At 43.4% G+C, this 14,420-nt stretch overlaps 1 protein-coding gene across 2 annotated transcripts; it reads left to right on the top strand.

The window, feature by feature from the left end:
- The first annotated feature begins 1,832 nt into the window (after positions 1-1,832).
- Positions 1,833-14,116, top strand: LOC125550164 (starch synthase 3, chloroplastic/amyloplastic-like). Of its 2 annotated transcripts, XM_048713102.1 has the most exons (17): positions 1,833-2,274; positions 4,757-4,820; positions 5,289-5,682; positions 5,737-8,045; positions 8,305-8,522; positions 8,884-9,154; positions 9,926-10,101; positions 10,215-10,322; positions 10,572-10,681; positions 11,581-11,683; positions 12,108-12,278; positions 12,404-12,532; positions 12,621-12,803; positions 12,922-13,053; positions 13,150-13,261; positions 13,351-13,474; positions 13,556-14,116. In XM_048713102.1, the coding sequence occupies exons 1-17, from the start codon at positions 2,176-2,178 to the stop codon at positions 13,686-13,688; spliced, it is 4,836 nt and encodes a 1,611-aa protein (XP_048569059.1). In that variant the 5' UTR covers positions 1,833-2,175; the 3' UTR covers positions 13,689-14,116. The 2 variants fall into 2 exon arrangements, with proteins under 2 accessions (XP_048569059.1, XP_048569050.1); XM_048713093.1 differs by having other exon boundaries at positions 1,834-2,274; positions 5,289-8,045.
- The last annotated feature ends 304 nt before the right edge of the window (positions 14,117-14,420 follow it).

Consider the following 14,420-nt stretch of genomic DNA (forward strand, 5'->3'; position numbering starts at 1 on the left):
CATAGTCAGAGGAACATGTATAAATCATGAAGAAAGCAATAGCAATAAAACTAAACGACCATTATGCTAAGCTAACGGATGAGTCTTGTCCATCACATCATTCTCTAATGATGTGATCCTGTTCATCAAATGACAATACATGCCTATGATCAGGAAACTTAACCATCTTTGATTAATGAGCTAGTCAAGTAGAGGCATACTAGGGACACTCTGTTTGTCTATGTATTCACACATGTATTAAGTTTCCGATTAATACAATTCTAGCATGAATAATAAACATTTATCATGATATAAGGAAATATAAATAACAACTTTATTATTGCCTCTAGGGCATATTTCCTTCAAACCTGCGGCGGCGAAAATATTATTCTAAAAATATGGCGAAGGGTTTATGTATTTTATAGGAATTTATGATGGTGGAACGAAGGGCGATGTAGGGGCCCACACGGCCTAGGGGCGCACCCTAGGGCAGGGACGGGCCACCTGTCCAAGCGGCCCCCCTTAGCTCCTCTCGATCTCTCCCAAAGCTTCATGGGTCCTTCGTTGCCTGAAAAATCATATTAAATAGGCAAGGTATTTTAACCTCTGTAGATATTGTCCTGTAAAATAAAAAACATGCAGAAAACAAGACACTGGGCACTAGATTAATAGGTAAGTCCAAAAAATATATATTAGGAAACGTATTCAAAAGTGATAATATAATAGTATAAAACAATCCAAAATTACAGATACGTTTTGAGACGTATCATCCTGCAGCCTAACAACGGGCCTCGACTTTGAGGATCTGGTATTATTATATATACAATACTATCTTGTAAATTTATAGTGACTTTATTAATGTCTTATTGTAGATAAATACCACCTTGTCGACTCTAGATATCCAACACATAGGTGGATATCTAGCACCATACAAAGGGCAACGGTATCATGTATCAGATTTCCAACAACATTAATCGATGGAGAGACACGAAACATTCTTTGTGAAACTTCACCGAAAGATCGTTTGTTGTTCTCAAGATGAAATGACAAGTTCTCTAAGGCATACCAAAATACAAACCGGAGACCAGAAGATGATCATCACTGCATGCATGTGTCTCCGCGACTGCATTCTTGATAGAAAGTTACATCATGAGCATTTTGACATGTTTGACTATAATGCGTATGTGCAACCTCCGTTGCGGTTTACATGTGTCAACGCTCTACAAAAAGATGATGGTACCATGGCCGCTACACTTGAGATTATTGATGCCAGTCTTGTACCTTGAGATTAGTCCTTTTTTTTATTTCCCTTCTACTATGAAGGAAACTTTGGAACCTTTTTAAAATTTTAATGTTAAGCACTTATTTGCAAAATTGCTTTTGTGTTCATATTTGACGTGAGGCTGGTCAAAAACAACCAAGTGTTAGCAATTTAGTACACAGTTTCGACCTAGGAGCTTTACGGACGATGTTTCGGTGTGGCACAAAGATTCCGCCAAAGTGAAATTCTAGTTTTGCTTATTGCGGAGTCTTTAATGGATATTGCAAGGCATTTATATATATAATATATATATATATATATATGTCTTGTGGTGAAAAAATGTGTACCATTTGTAATCCGCTTGCCTAATAAAAAATATATACGGGGAGAGGGTTTGGAGCTGATTTATTGTAGCTGATTTTGTGTGCAGTTTCCCATAATCAGAATCTGGAGAATCATGGGCCTAAAGAAGTGGCCCTCAGCCCCTCACTCTTCTTCCTCCTACCCTCTGCTCTGTCTTCCACTCCTGTCTTCTTTTGTCCTCTGCACGAACATTCGCGTTGAAGCTTTTTCAAAAGAAAACATTGCTGGAAAAAGAAAGGAAGTAGTACAAAAAACACCAGCCATCCACCACCGTCCGTTACTGGTCCACCTACATTTCCATGTGTGCGCACACGGAGAAGCACATCGAACAAAAAAACCAAACGAAAATAAAGGATCGAGGCTGCTCTCAGACAAAATGGTTGAAGGACGAAGGAGCCTTTTTGGTGCGCAGATCTCCACGCCATAGCGCTGTATTCCAATTTTAGTTCTTTCCCCGTGAGGAGGGGAGGCCAGGCGGGGAGGAGGGGGATAGGGCAGTCGCCGCTGCGTGGTGGACTGACTGGTGTGGTGGGTGGTGGGTTTTGCGGGCGGGGTTTAGTAGGTTCCCGGAAATGGAGATGGCTCTCCGGCCACGGGGCCCTCTGTGCCCTCGGAGCACGCAGCCGCTCGTCGTCGTCCGGCCGGCCGGCCGCGGCGGCGGCCTCGCGCAGGTACGGATGGTTATGGTTCTTGATTCGGTCGGTTCACGGAATGTTGTTTGATTTGGGAATTATTAAGTGGTATGCTTGGTTATTTCACTCGTATGTTGATCATCCTGGTTAATTCTGTCCCGGGTCAGGTTTATAGGGATTTTGATTTCTTTCATCTCGGGAATATTTTTATATCTGGGAGTCAAAGGGCATTGGTTTTGATTTGCATGTGGACCATATTGGTTATTTATTAAGGTGGCGGGCTGTGATTCATATTGGCTTAAAACGACGTGATTTTAATTGCTGGAAGGGGTAAAGAACATGAATTCTGTTATATTTGTTAAAAAAAATCCCCTCGCCGCCGCCGGAGCGCGCAGCCAGGCAAAGCCCGGCCGGCGTAGGCGGCGGCGGGGCCCTAGTCTCCCGTCCCTTGAGGTGGTCTGACGCGGGGCTGCCCCCTCGAGCTGATGTGTGGCGCTTGGCGGGGCGCGACGGCGCGGCACCGGCAATAGCCAAGGCGACGGTGGCACAAGCGCGACGGCGCGGCACCAGCAACAGCCAAGGCGACAGCGGTGGCTGAGGGCGGTGGCGTGGAGGGCTGCTGGGCCTTGCGGGGCATGGTGCTTGGGGGCTGGCGTGCTTGGATGCGGTGGCGGGGTGTGCTCAGAGTGGCGGCGAGGGTTTCCCAAATCTGATCTGGATGGTGGTGGATCCTTCGGCCGCTGCTTCGCGGGCGGCACGGGCTGCGGCGACTAGGGCCTGCCGGCGGCGTGCGGGGGCTGTTGCGCTCGTCGTCGTCAGCATGGTGGTGGTGCGTGCCGGCCGGATTTCGCCTTTTTTCTGGCCGGCGTCGCGGGTTTGGGGCCCCGGCCCGGTGTGGCTGCGGTCCCAGCTATGGGTGGCGGCGGCGAGGTGGCTTCGCCGTGCCGGCTCCACGGCAGCTCGGCGGGTCGACTGGGGCGGCGGCTGGCTTTCCGGCGTTGGCTCGTCTGTTGGCGGCCAGTTTCGACCTTCGGCCCTCTCCTCGTTGTCTGGTTGCTACCTCCGTCGAAGGTTCGGCCCTTCCCCGACTATGGTCCATCGCTCGTCTCGCGCTCGGCAGCAGGACCGAGCTCGTCTCGCACCCGGCAGCAGGACCGACCTCGTCTCGCGCCCGGCAGAAGGATCGTGCTCGTCTCGCACCCAGTAGCAGGATCGTGCTCGTCTCGTGCCCGGCAGCAGGATGGGTCGATGGAGGCCAATTTTGGCCGACCTTTGGGTTTTGGCGTTAGGGGCAGCCCAGGGGTGCGAAAGGCGGTTCCTTTCCGCTCGTATCTTTGGTTGAGGTAGCGGTGGGTCTCGAGTGAGGTGGATTCCAGGTCTTGGATGCCAGGGCGGCGGCCCTGGGGGTGGCTCCGCGGTGCTCTTGGGCAGAGCCCGTGGTTAGGTGCTGCCCGGTGGCCATGGCCGTGTGGGCGGCGTGGTCAACGGGATGTGGTGTCCGGTGGTGGTGAGTGTTGGCTGGGGTGAAAACCTGATCTGTCTTCGGACGGATTGGCGGCGGTGAAGCTCGCTCCCTTCTTGAAGGCGTCATCGTGGCTCTCATTGCCCGTCGTGTTGCTCCAGGGGAAACTCTGATCCTCGGGTCGGTCGGTGACGGCGGTCTGGTGTAGTAACCTTCCTAAAGGCGCCTCCTTGGAGCACACGGTTCGTCATATGCGGCTTCTTCTCTTCGTGTTGGCGTATCCACTGTTGAGGACTCCGGTTGCTCTTGTAGTACTAGGGGTAGTGTTGCCGCGCTCATCGCCTATGTATCCAGCCTTGGGTGTGTGCGTGTGTTGTGGTGGCGTGCGTTTGTATCTGAGCTGTGGTCGGTCATTGCTTTATATATAAAGCGGGGCGAAAACCTTTTTCGGCAATGTTAATGCTGGTTAATTTGGAGTGAAGATTTCCACGGCAAGAGTTTCAAACAAGAAACAGAAATTCATTGCAAAAAAACGGTGGGGTGAATTCGGGGAGTATTTACATTGTCTGCACCTTCTATGTTTGTGATGAAGTTATTTCCATATATTTTTTGCGATAAAGTTATTTCCATATGTACTGCAAGCATTGCCATCTTTCTATATGCTGGTCTTTGTCTGCCAGATAGCGAGTGTATCAGTAGTTTGAATTGCGCTAATGTTTTTTGTCGAAACGAAACTATGAAGATAATAAATTGGATTACATCCTTCCAGTTGAACAGAGAAATTTATCCTTGCTTAGAAGTGAGGTCAGAAAATGAGATACAGTGGGGGCCTTCCCTACTGTATTATGCTTAAAAAAAGAAGTGAGTTCAGAAAGCAATTTCAGTAGAATTTATATGAGAGGCATAAATAATTTTGTAGGATTAAATGACCTTGATAATTCTGTTCCGATTGTTCGCAAATACCTTTTGATTTTCTCAAGCATTATCTATAAGAAGGTTTCCTTTTTATGCTCAAACATGTTGAGCTGCACAACTTATTTCCCCTTTTGTGTTTTCCAGCCTTTTTTGATGAATGGCAGATTTACTCGAAGCAGGACCCTTCGATGCATGGTAGCAAGTTCAGGTTTGAGGAATAATCTGTCAAATGGCCTATCATTCTATCTGTTTGGAAGCAATGTCTTATTCAAACCTCAGTATTTTGATACCACGGTTTTCTATAGCGATGACAATGAATACTGTAGTTTATGAAACCAACAGTCTTTCTAAGTATAGCGGAAACAGTGGTATGTTTGGCAATCAAAAGTATACAGCGTTGCAATTGGCCACTAGTAGACAAGGCCTTTGTTGCCTTTCTCAGTTCTTTAAAAAGAGGTCCCAACCACTTTTTTTAATACTACAAAAATACTACAGTTTTGTGGATACTGTAGTTTATAATACTACAATTTTTATTACAGCCAAACACCTCAAAGTATTTAAAACCATAGTTTAAAAAAAACTGTAGTATTCTTGAAATACTTTGAGAATACTTTGCAACGAAACACAGCCCAGATGTTCTGTTTAACTTCATGTCTTTCCAAATTGCATCATTCAGATCCTCCTAATAGGAAATCAAGAAAGATGGTATCACCTCAGGTTAAAGTCATTTCTTCTAGAGGATATACGACAAGACTCATTGTTGAACCAAGCACCGAGAATATAGAACACAATAATCGGGATGAAGAAACTCTTGATACATACAATGCGCTATTAAGTACCGAGACAGCAGAATGGACAGATACTAGAGAAGCCGAGACTGCTAAAGCGGACTCGTCACAAAATGCTTTAAGCAGTTCTATAATCGGGGGAGTGGATGTGGCGGATGAAGATATACTTGCGGCTGATCTGACAGTGAATTCATTGAGCAGTATAACGAAGAAGGAAGTGGATGCAGCGGACAAAGCTAGAGTTAAAGAAGACGTATTTGAGCTGGATTTGCCAGCAACTACATTGAGAAGTGTGATAGTAGATGTGATGGATCATAATAGGACTGTACAAGAGACATTGAGAAGTGTGATAGTAGATGTGATGGATCATAATGGGACTGTACAAGAGACATTGAGAAGTGTGATAGTAGATGTGATGGATGATGTGGCGGACAAAGCTAGAGTTGAAGAAGACGTATTTGAGCTGGATTTTTCAGGAAATATTTCAAGCAGTGCGACGACCGTGGAACTAGATGCGGTTGACGAAGTCGGGCCTGTTCAAGACAGATTTGAGGCGACCTCGTCAGGAAATGTTTCAAACAGTGCAACGGTACGGGAAGTGGATACAAGTGATGAAGCTGGGAATGATCAAGGCATATTTAGAGCAGATTTGTCAGGAAATGTTTTTTCAAGCAGTACAACAGTGGAAGTGGGTGCAGTGGATGAAGCTGGGTCTATAAAGGACAGGTTTGAGACGGATTCGTCAGGAAATGTTTCAACAAGTGCGCCGATGTGGGATGCAATTGATGAAACCGTGGCTGATCAAGACACATTTGAGGTGGATTTGTTGGGAAATGCTTCAAGCTGCGCGACATACAGAGAAGTGGATGATGTGGTGGATGAAACTAGATCAGAAGAGGAAACATTTGTGATGGATTTGTTTGCAAGTGAATCAGGCCATGAGAAACATATGGCAGTGGATTATGTGGGTGAAGCTACCGATGAAGAAGAGACTTACCAACAGCAATATCCAGTACCGTCTTCATTCTCTATGTGGGACAAGGCTATTGCTAAAACAGGTGTAAGTTTGAATCCTGAGCTGCGACTTGTCAGGGTTGAAGAACAAGGCAAAGTAAATTTTAGTGATAAAAAAGACCTGTCAATTGATGATTTACCAAGACAAAACCAATCAATCATTGGTTCCTATAAACAAGATAAATCCATTGCTGATGTTGCGGGACCAACCCAATCAATTTTTGGTTCTAGTAAACAACACCGATCAATTGTTGCTTTCCCCAAACAAAACCAGTCAACTGTTAGTGTCCCTGAGCAAAAGCAGTCCATAGTTGGATTCCATAGTCAAGATCTTTCGGCCGTTAGTCCCCCTAAACAAAACGTACCAATTGTTGGTACGTCGAGAGAGGGTCAAACAAAGCAAGTTCCTGTTGTTGATAGACAGGATGCATTGTATGTGAATGGACTGGAAGCTAAGGAGGGAGATCACACATCCAAGAAAACTGATGAGGATGCGCTTCATGTAAAGTTTAATGTTGACAATGTGTTGCGGAAGCATCAGGCAGATAGAACCCAAGCAGTGGAAAGGACAACTTGGAAGAAAGTTGATGAGGAACATCTTTACATGACTGAACATCAGAAAAGTGCTGCCGAAGGACAGATGGTAGTTAACGAGGATGAGCTTTCTATAACTGAAATTGGAATGGGGAGAGGTGATAAAATTCAGCATGTGCTTTCTGAGGAAGAGCTTTCATGGTCTGAAGATGAAGTGCAGTTAATTGAGGATGACGGACAATATGAAGTTGACGAGACCTCTGTGTCCGTTAACGTTGAACAAGATATCCAGGGGTCACCACAGGATGTTGTGGATCCACAAGCACTACGGGTGATGCTTCAAGAACTCGCAGAGAAAAATTATTCGATGAGGAACAAGCTGTTTGCTTTTCCAGAGGTAGTGAAAGCTGATTCAGTTATTGATCTTTATTTAAATCGTGACCTAACAGCTTTGGCGAACGAACCCGATGTCGTCATCAAAGGAGCATTCAATGGTTGGAAATGGAGGCTTTTCACTGAAAGATTGCACAAGAGTGACCTTGGAGGGGTTTGGTGGTCTTGCAAACTGTACATACCCAAGGAGGCCTACAGATTAGACTTTGTGTTCTTCAACGGTCGCACGGTCTATGAGAACAATGGCAACAATGATTTCTGTATAGGAATAGAAGGCACTATGAATGAAGATCTGTTTGAAGATTTCTTGGTTAAAGAAAAGCAAAGGGAGCTTGAGAAACTTGCCATGGAAGAAGCTGAAAGGAGGACACAGACTGAAGAACAGCGGCGAAGCAAGGAAGCAAGGGCTGCAGATGAAGCTGTCAGGGCACAAGCGAAGGCCGAGATAGAGATCAAGAAGAAGAAATTGCAGAGTATGTTGAGTTTGGCCAGAACATGTGTTGATAATTTGTGGTACATAGAGGCTAGCACAGATACAAGCAGAGATACTATCAGGTTATATTATAACAGAAACTCGAGGCCACTTGCGCATAGTACTGAGATTTGGATGCATGGTGGTTACAACAATTGGTCAGATGGACTCTCTATTGTTGAAAGCTTTGTCAAGTGCAATGACAGAGACGGCGATTGGTGGTATGCAGATGGTACGACACCTCAACCTTTGTACATAAGGCAACATTGTTTTGATTCTTTTTTGTTGAGGAAACATTTGTTTTGATTCTAGCATAATGCTCCTACAAATATGGCATGAATTTCCTTGTTTTATTAATGTCATGAGAAAGTATTTTATTAACTCGAAGGCCATGGAAGCTCAACATTTACCATAGAGGGACGCTTAAAGATCATTTGTATTCCATGGAGCATATATGTAATGTAATACCTGCCTTTTCTGTATATGTACAGTTATTCCACCTGAAAAAGCACTTGTGTTGGACTGGGTTTTTGCTGATGGGCCAGCTGGGAATGCAAGGAACTATGACAACAATGCTCGACAAGATTTCCATGCTATTCTTCCAAACAACAACGTAACCGAGGAAGGCTTCTGGGTGCAAGAGGAGCAAAACATCTATACAAGGCTTCTGCAAGAAAGGAGAGAAAAGGAAGAAACCATGAAAAGAAAGGTCAGTTGCAACAAAATCTTTGCATATAGATCTCTATAATTTTGGCAGTTAACCCCTGAGTGATGACAAATATATTCCCTTTCGTCTATTTTCCAAATTCAAAATGCATGGTTCCACGCAAGCTTATTCAAAATCACTTGATAATATACCAATCACAACATAACTTTCTTTACCATTAAGAACATTCCTACTTAAAATTTGCAAGGCAACTCCCTTTCAAGGCTGGTTGGCTTGATGAGTAACTGGCAATTAACAAAGACAAGATTTTTTTTTTCCTTTGTGGTGGATATATCTGATGTTTGGAACAAAACATATGATCAGGATTATTTGGGTTGACTCATGTTCCTTTTTACCTACACAGGCTGAGAGAAGTGCAAATATCAAAGCTGAGATGAAGGCAAAAACTATGCGAAGGTTTCTGCTTTCCCAGAAACACATTGTTTACACTGAACCGCTTGAAATACGCGCCGGAACCACAGTGGATGTGCTATACAATCCCTCTAACACAGTGCTAAATGGAAAGCCAGAGGTTTGGTTTAGATGCTCCTTTAACCTTTGGATGCATCCAAGTGGAGCATTGCCACCCCAGAAGATGGTGAAATCAGGGGATGGGCCGCTCTTAAAAGCAACAGGTTTGAGCTTGCGTTATTACATCACTGTTATTAGTATATATGTAACCATTTTTATGCAATCAATACAGTCAAATGCAACTAATGATGCACAGATAGTATCCAATATTTGTTGTTCTATTATTGGTAATAATTAGCTAGTTTAATGCCATAAACCCAGAACAGATATGCAACTACTCCCTCCAATCCATATTACTTGTCACAACTTTGGTACAACTTTAGTACAAAGTTATACTAAAGCTGTGACAAGTAATATGGACCGGAGGGAGTACTATATAAGCTTGTAGCTGTTTTGAGACCGAGTGTCTGCTCGGGTGGCTAGCGGGAGCGGGCTGAAGTGCTTGCAGGCACCACTTCTCTAAAAAAGGTGCTTGCAGGCTCCCCCTCCATAGGGTGAGTGGTCACCTTTCTTCTTAAAAATTATGGCACCAAGGGCTATTCTCGGCTGGTCGAGCTTGTAGCTGTTTTTTTCGGAGCGTGAATGGGAGGTCTTTCTGTATAAGGCCTATAGGCCTACTTTGATATATATTGTGAAGTCACTTAAGCCTTGTTAAAACGTAGAAATTTAGTTCCGCAACTTGGCCAAATCCCTGTTAAATTGGTTTACTGTGTACTAGATGCATCGATGGTGCAGAGTCCGGGGGGTAATAAAGCTTCCATTTTCTATAATGAAGTTACTTATCCTACTTGCCTTGTAATTACTGAGTACAATACAGAGCACCGAAAAGCTGTATCCTTCCTACTTCCTTATGTTTATCTGTGTTCCTTGTCCAGTTAATGTTCCACCGGATGCCTATATGATGGACTTTGTTTTCTCCGAGTGGGAAGAAGATGGGATCTATGACAACAGGAATGGGATGGACTATCATATTCCTGTTTCTGATTCAATTGAAACAGAGAATTACATGCGTATTATCCACATTGCTGTCGAGATGGCCCCAGTTGCAAAGGTAATATAATTCTAAGGCTAGTTTCTTTGATTCGAGGCGAGATCTCATCACCTTTTGCCTTTTTTCTTTCTATGCCATAATACTATGCTCTGTCATGATCAATGATCTCATAGGTTGGAGGTCTCGGGGATGTTGTTACAAGTCTTTCACGTGCCGTTCAAGATCTAGGACATACTGTCGAGGTTATTCTCCCGAAGTACGACTGTTTGAATCAAAGCAGTGTAAGTTGAAGTACTGTACTACATAATCTATTCACCTAGTTTGTAAAATTTCAACTCAAAATGCCACAAAGCTTCAACTGAAGCTAAAAAATTCTGAGCTGCGATGGAGCGCAGTATGGTGGCACAGATCCCAATAAAACCAATATATGACCCCAATAAGGGGATGCCAAGATCAGTAGGCACTAAGGAATTTCCTTTGTTTTATATCCATTATAAATTATTAATCAAGTTACATCTATTTCAATGCAGGTCAAGGATTTACATTTATATCAAAGTTTTTCTTGGGGTGGTACAGAAATAAAAGTATGGGTTGGACGAGTCGAAGACCTGACCGTTTACTTCCTGGAACCTCAAAATGGGTATGAATCAGCTAATGTATGGTTTATTTTTTTGCGGGAAATGTATACTTGAGTGATATAAAACATATTACTCCTTTTCACAAAATTGTTAGGCTAGAGCCTTGTACTGGTTAATAAGGTGTACCTTTTTCTCATTCATATAACTACTTATCGTAGACTATAGAAGCCAATTAGTAACACAATACCTTGGCCTTGGCATTCCAGGCTGCGAGCTAGTTATAACAATGATATGTGAGATTAGTGGCTCTATAACCACTTTTGAGCTAAAGGAATTTGCTGCTAGATGAGCCAATAAATCCAACTAATTTTGAAATTCCATGATCACCCTTGGACACGTAGCCTGCACAACCAAGAACACAGCTAAGATCATTGCTTGGGCACAAAAGGTTGTGCATTAAGGCTAGGCCCTGGTCAGTGGCTGCCAAGGACTCCATGGGGCTCCTTACAGTTTCTATTCTGATATATCTTGCGCCCATATGACGCTACCAAACGCTTGTAACCTGTAACAAACTATTGCCATCTGTCATTCAATGATAAGGTAGACAATCCTTTCTTTCCCTTTAAAAATGTTCAATCTTATTTATGCTTGAGCATGCGTTTGATTGTCAAATTTCAGTTTCTCTAGATTGCAGACACACTTGCACGCGCTGTGTACACCTTCCATTATCTGGCATGGGATTTGCATTTCAATTAAGAGAAATATGAAAGAAAGAAATGTTGTCACCTGAATGTTAGAGCTTAAAAGGCACAAGCAATCAGCACCATTTATCAAAATTAAATGATTTACTTGTCTAGTTGTCTCTTTTTGGTTCTCTTCCTGTAAGTGGATGCCAATATCTCAAGAACTCTCCTGAGGATTTTTCTTCACAAACTATTCATTTTGACATTTCCTTTTCTAGGATGTTTGGCGTTGGATGTGTATATGGAAGGAATGATGACCGCAGATTTGGGTTCTTCTGTCATTCAGCTCTAGAGTTTATCCTCCAGAATGAATTTTCTCCAGTAAGTAGTATTATTTAGAATACTAGCTGCTATATTGACTTTTTCTTTGTGACACTACACTTTCTTGTTTACCATTCCAGTGCACCATGTTCAAAATCTTGTATTCAGTGTGTTACTTTCAGTTTCTTTACTACTCCCTCCGTTCCTAAATATAAGACCTTTTAGAGATTCCACTATGGACTACATACGGATGTATATAGACATACTTTAGAGTGTAGACTCACTCATTTTGCTCTGTATGTAGTCTATAATGAAATCTCTAAAAGGTCTTATATTTAGGAACGGATGGTGTAGCTTATTTGCTGCATTGGTGTTTCCTTTCCTGCTCTACTATCTGAATGCTACTTGTGTATTCGCAACAGTTGCTTGTTTCTCCCCTTCCATTTCTCAGTTAAAAGAACTTGTATCTGTATTCATGTGACAGCATATAATACATTGCCATGATTGGTCAAGTGCTCCAGTCGCCTGGCTATATAAGGAACACTATTCCCAATCCAGAATGGCAAGCACTCGGGTTGTATTTACCATCCACAATCTTGAATTTGGAGCACATTATATTGGTAAAGCAATGACATACTGTGATAAAGCCACAACTGTGAGTGCCTTACTATCTTGTAATTTTTAATCTTTCTGTTTGGCGCACAAAAAATCTTCAACATTTTACAGAGTCATGTTCTTGTGTTTTGTACGTATTCAACTATTTCCACCCAAACTTTTCAGGTTTCTCCTACATATTCAAGGGACGTGGCAGGCCATGGCGCCATTGCTCCTCATCGTGAGAAATTCTATGGCATTCTCAATGGAATTGATCCAGATATCTGGGATCCGTACACTGACAATTTTATCCCGGTACCAAAATTTTTCCCAGAGTGCAAGTAGATATATACCAAGGCCACAGATAGTTTTATGCTTAACTCTGTGTCTCATACTACTTCAGGTCCCTTATACTTGTGAGAATGTTGTCGAAGGCAAGAGCGCTGCAAAAAGGGCCTTGCAGCAGAAGTTTGGATTACAGCAAACTGATGTCCCTATTGTCGGAATCATCACCCGTCTGACAGCACAGAAGGGAATCCACCTCATCAAGCACGCAATTCACCGAACCCTCGAGAGCAACGGACAAGTACATCATCCCTTGTGAACGGATAAACATCTAACATTTTCTTTATAAAAAAATTGCTTACTATTTGTTTTTGTTTACTTCAAAACAAAAGACTGAAAATGAAGTGTTTGGTTCCTAGGTGGTTTTGCTTGGTTCAGCTCCAGATCATCGAATACAAGGCGATTTTTGCAGATTGGCCGATGCTCTTCACGGTGTTTACCATGGTAGGGTGAAGCTTGTTCTAACCTACGATGAGCCTCTTTCTCACCTGGTGAGCTCCAACATCCTACACACCATCTAGCCAGCCCTCCATTATGGGAGCTGGAGACTACTTTATAATTTAGGTTGATGATCGATCATGCTGCAGATATACGCTGGCTCCGACTTCATTATTGTCCCTTCAATCTTTGAACCCTGTGGCTTAACACAACTTGTTGCCATGCGTTATGGATCGATCCCTATAGTTCGGAAAACCGGAGGTGTGTGACTGTTTCTCTCCATTATGCTGCACTGCTTTGCATATGTCGATCTGTTGGACATGAAATGGAAACTATCCTTTGCATCGCAGGACTTTACGACACTGTCTTCGACGTAGACAATGATAAGGACCGGGCTCGGTCTCTTGGTCTTGAACCAAATGGGTTCAGTTTCGACGGAGCCGACAGCAACGGCGTGGATTATGCCCTCAACAGGCAAGTACCTTTCCTCAATTAGCCCTGAATTCAGCAGTAGTGCTAGGTTATTTACCGTGCATGTTCCATACCTCATTTCAGAGCAATCGGCGCTTGGTTCGATGCCCGTGATTGGTTCCACTCCCTGTGTAAGAGGGTCATGGAGCAAGACTGGTCGTGGAACCGGCCCGCACTGGACTACATTGAATTGTACCATGCCGCTCGAAAGTTCTGACACCCAACTGAACCAATGGCAAGAACAAGCGCATTGTGGGATCGACTACAGTCATACAGGGCTGTGCAGATCGTCTTGCTTCAGTTAGTGCCCTCTTCAGTTAGTTCCAAGCGCACTACAGTCGTACATAGCTGAGGATCCTCTTGCCTCCTCCACCAGGGGAAACAAAGCAGAAATGCATAAGTGCATTGGGAAGACTTTTATGTATATTGTTAAATTTTTCCTTTTCTTTTCCTTCCCTGCACCTGGAAATGGTTAAGCACATCGCCGAGATAAGAACCGCAGTAACATTCTGTGAGTAGCTTTGTATATTCTCTCATCTTGTGAAAACTAATGTGCATGTTAGGCTCTCTGATCATGTGGAAGCTTTGTTATATGTTACTTATGGTTATATGGTATACATCAATGATATTTACATTTGTGGATGAGCTACTGCACTTGGTTTCTGCTATCTGTTTTGCGAAATGGCAGGGCCATGATTATGCAGATTCACTGGTTCTGAAACAGACACGCTCCTCTAAGCTGTGACTGTGAGCTCTGAAAACAGCATTGTTAACATCTATTAGTATAAATTAAGGTACATCAACGGTGAAGATTCACGAGCTAAACTCCGTTTGGTTATAGACATTCACTACAAGTATAAGCGCGCTTTTCTGCGCCGCCTAGGCTGCAATAATTTGTGTGTGTGTGTCTTTCACTATGATCTGTGGGCAAAAGGCCGGCCGAGATTTA

Source organism: Triticum urartu, chromosome 1 (assembly GCF_003073215.2).
Source record: "Triticum urartu cultivar G1812 chromosome 1, Tu2.1, whole genome shotgun sequence".
Classification (NCBI taxonomy): domain Eukaryota; kingdom Viridiplantae; phylum Streptophyta; class Magnoliopsida; order Poales; family Poaceae; genus Triticum; species Triticum urartu.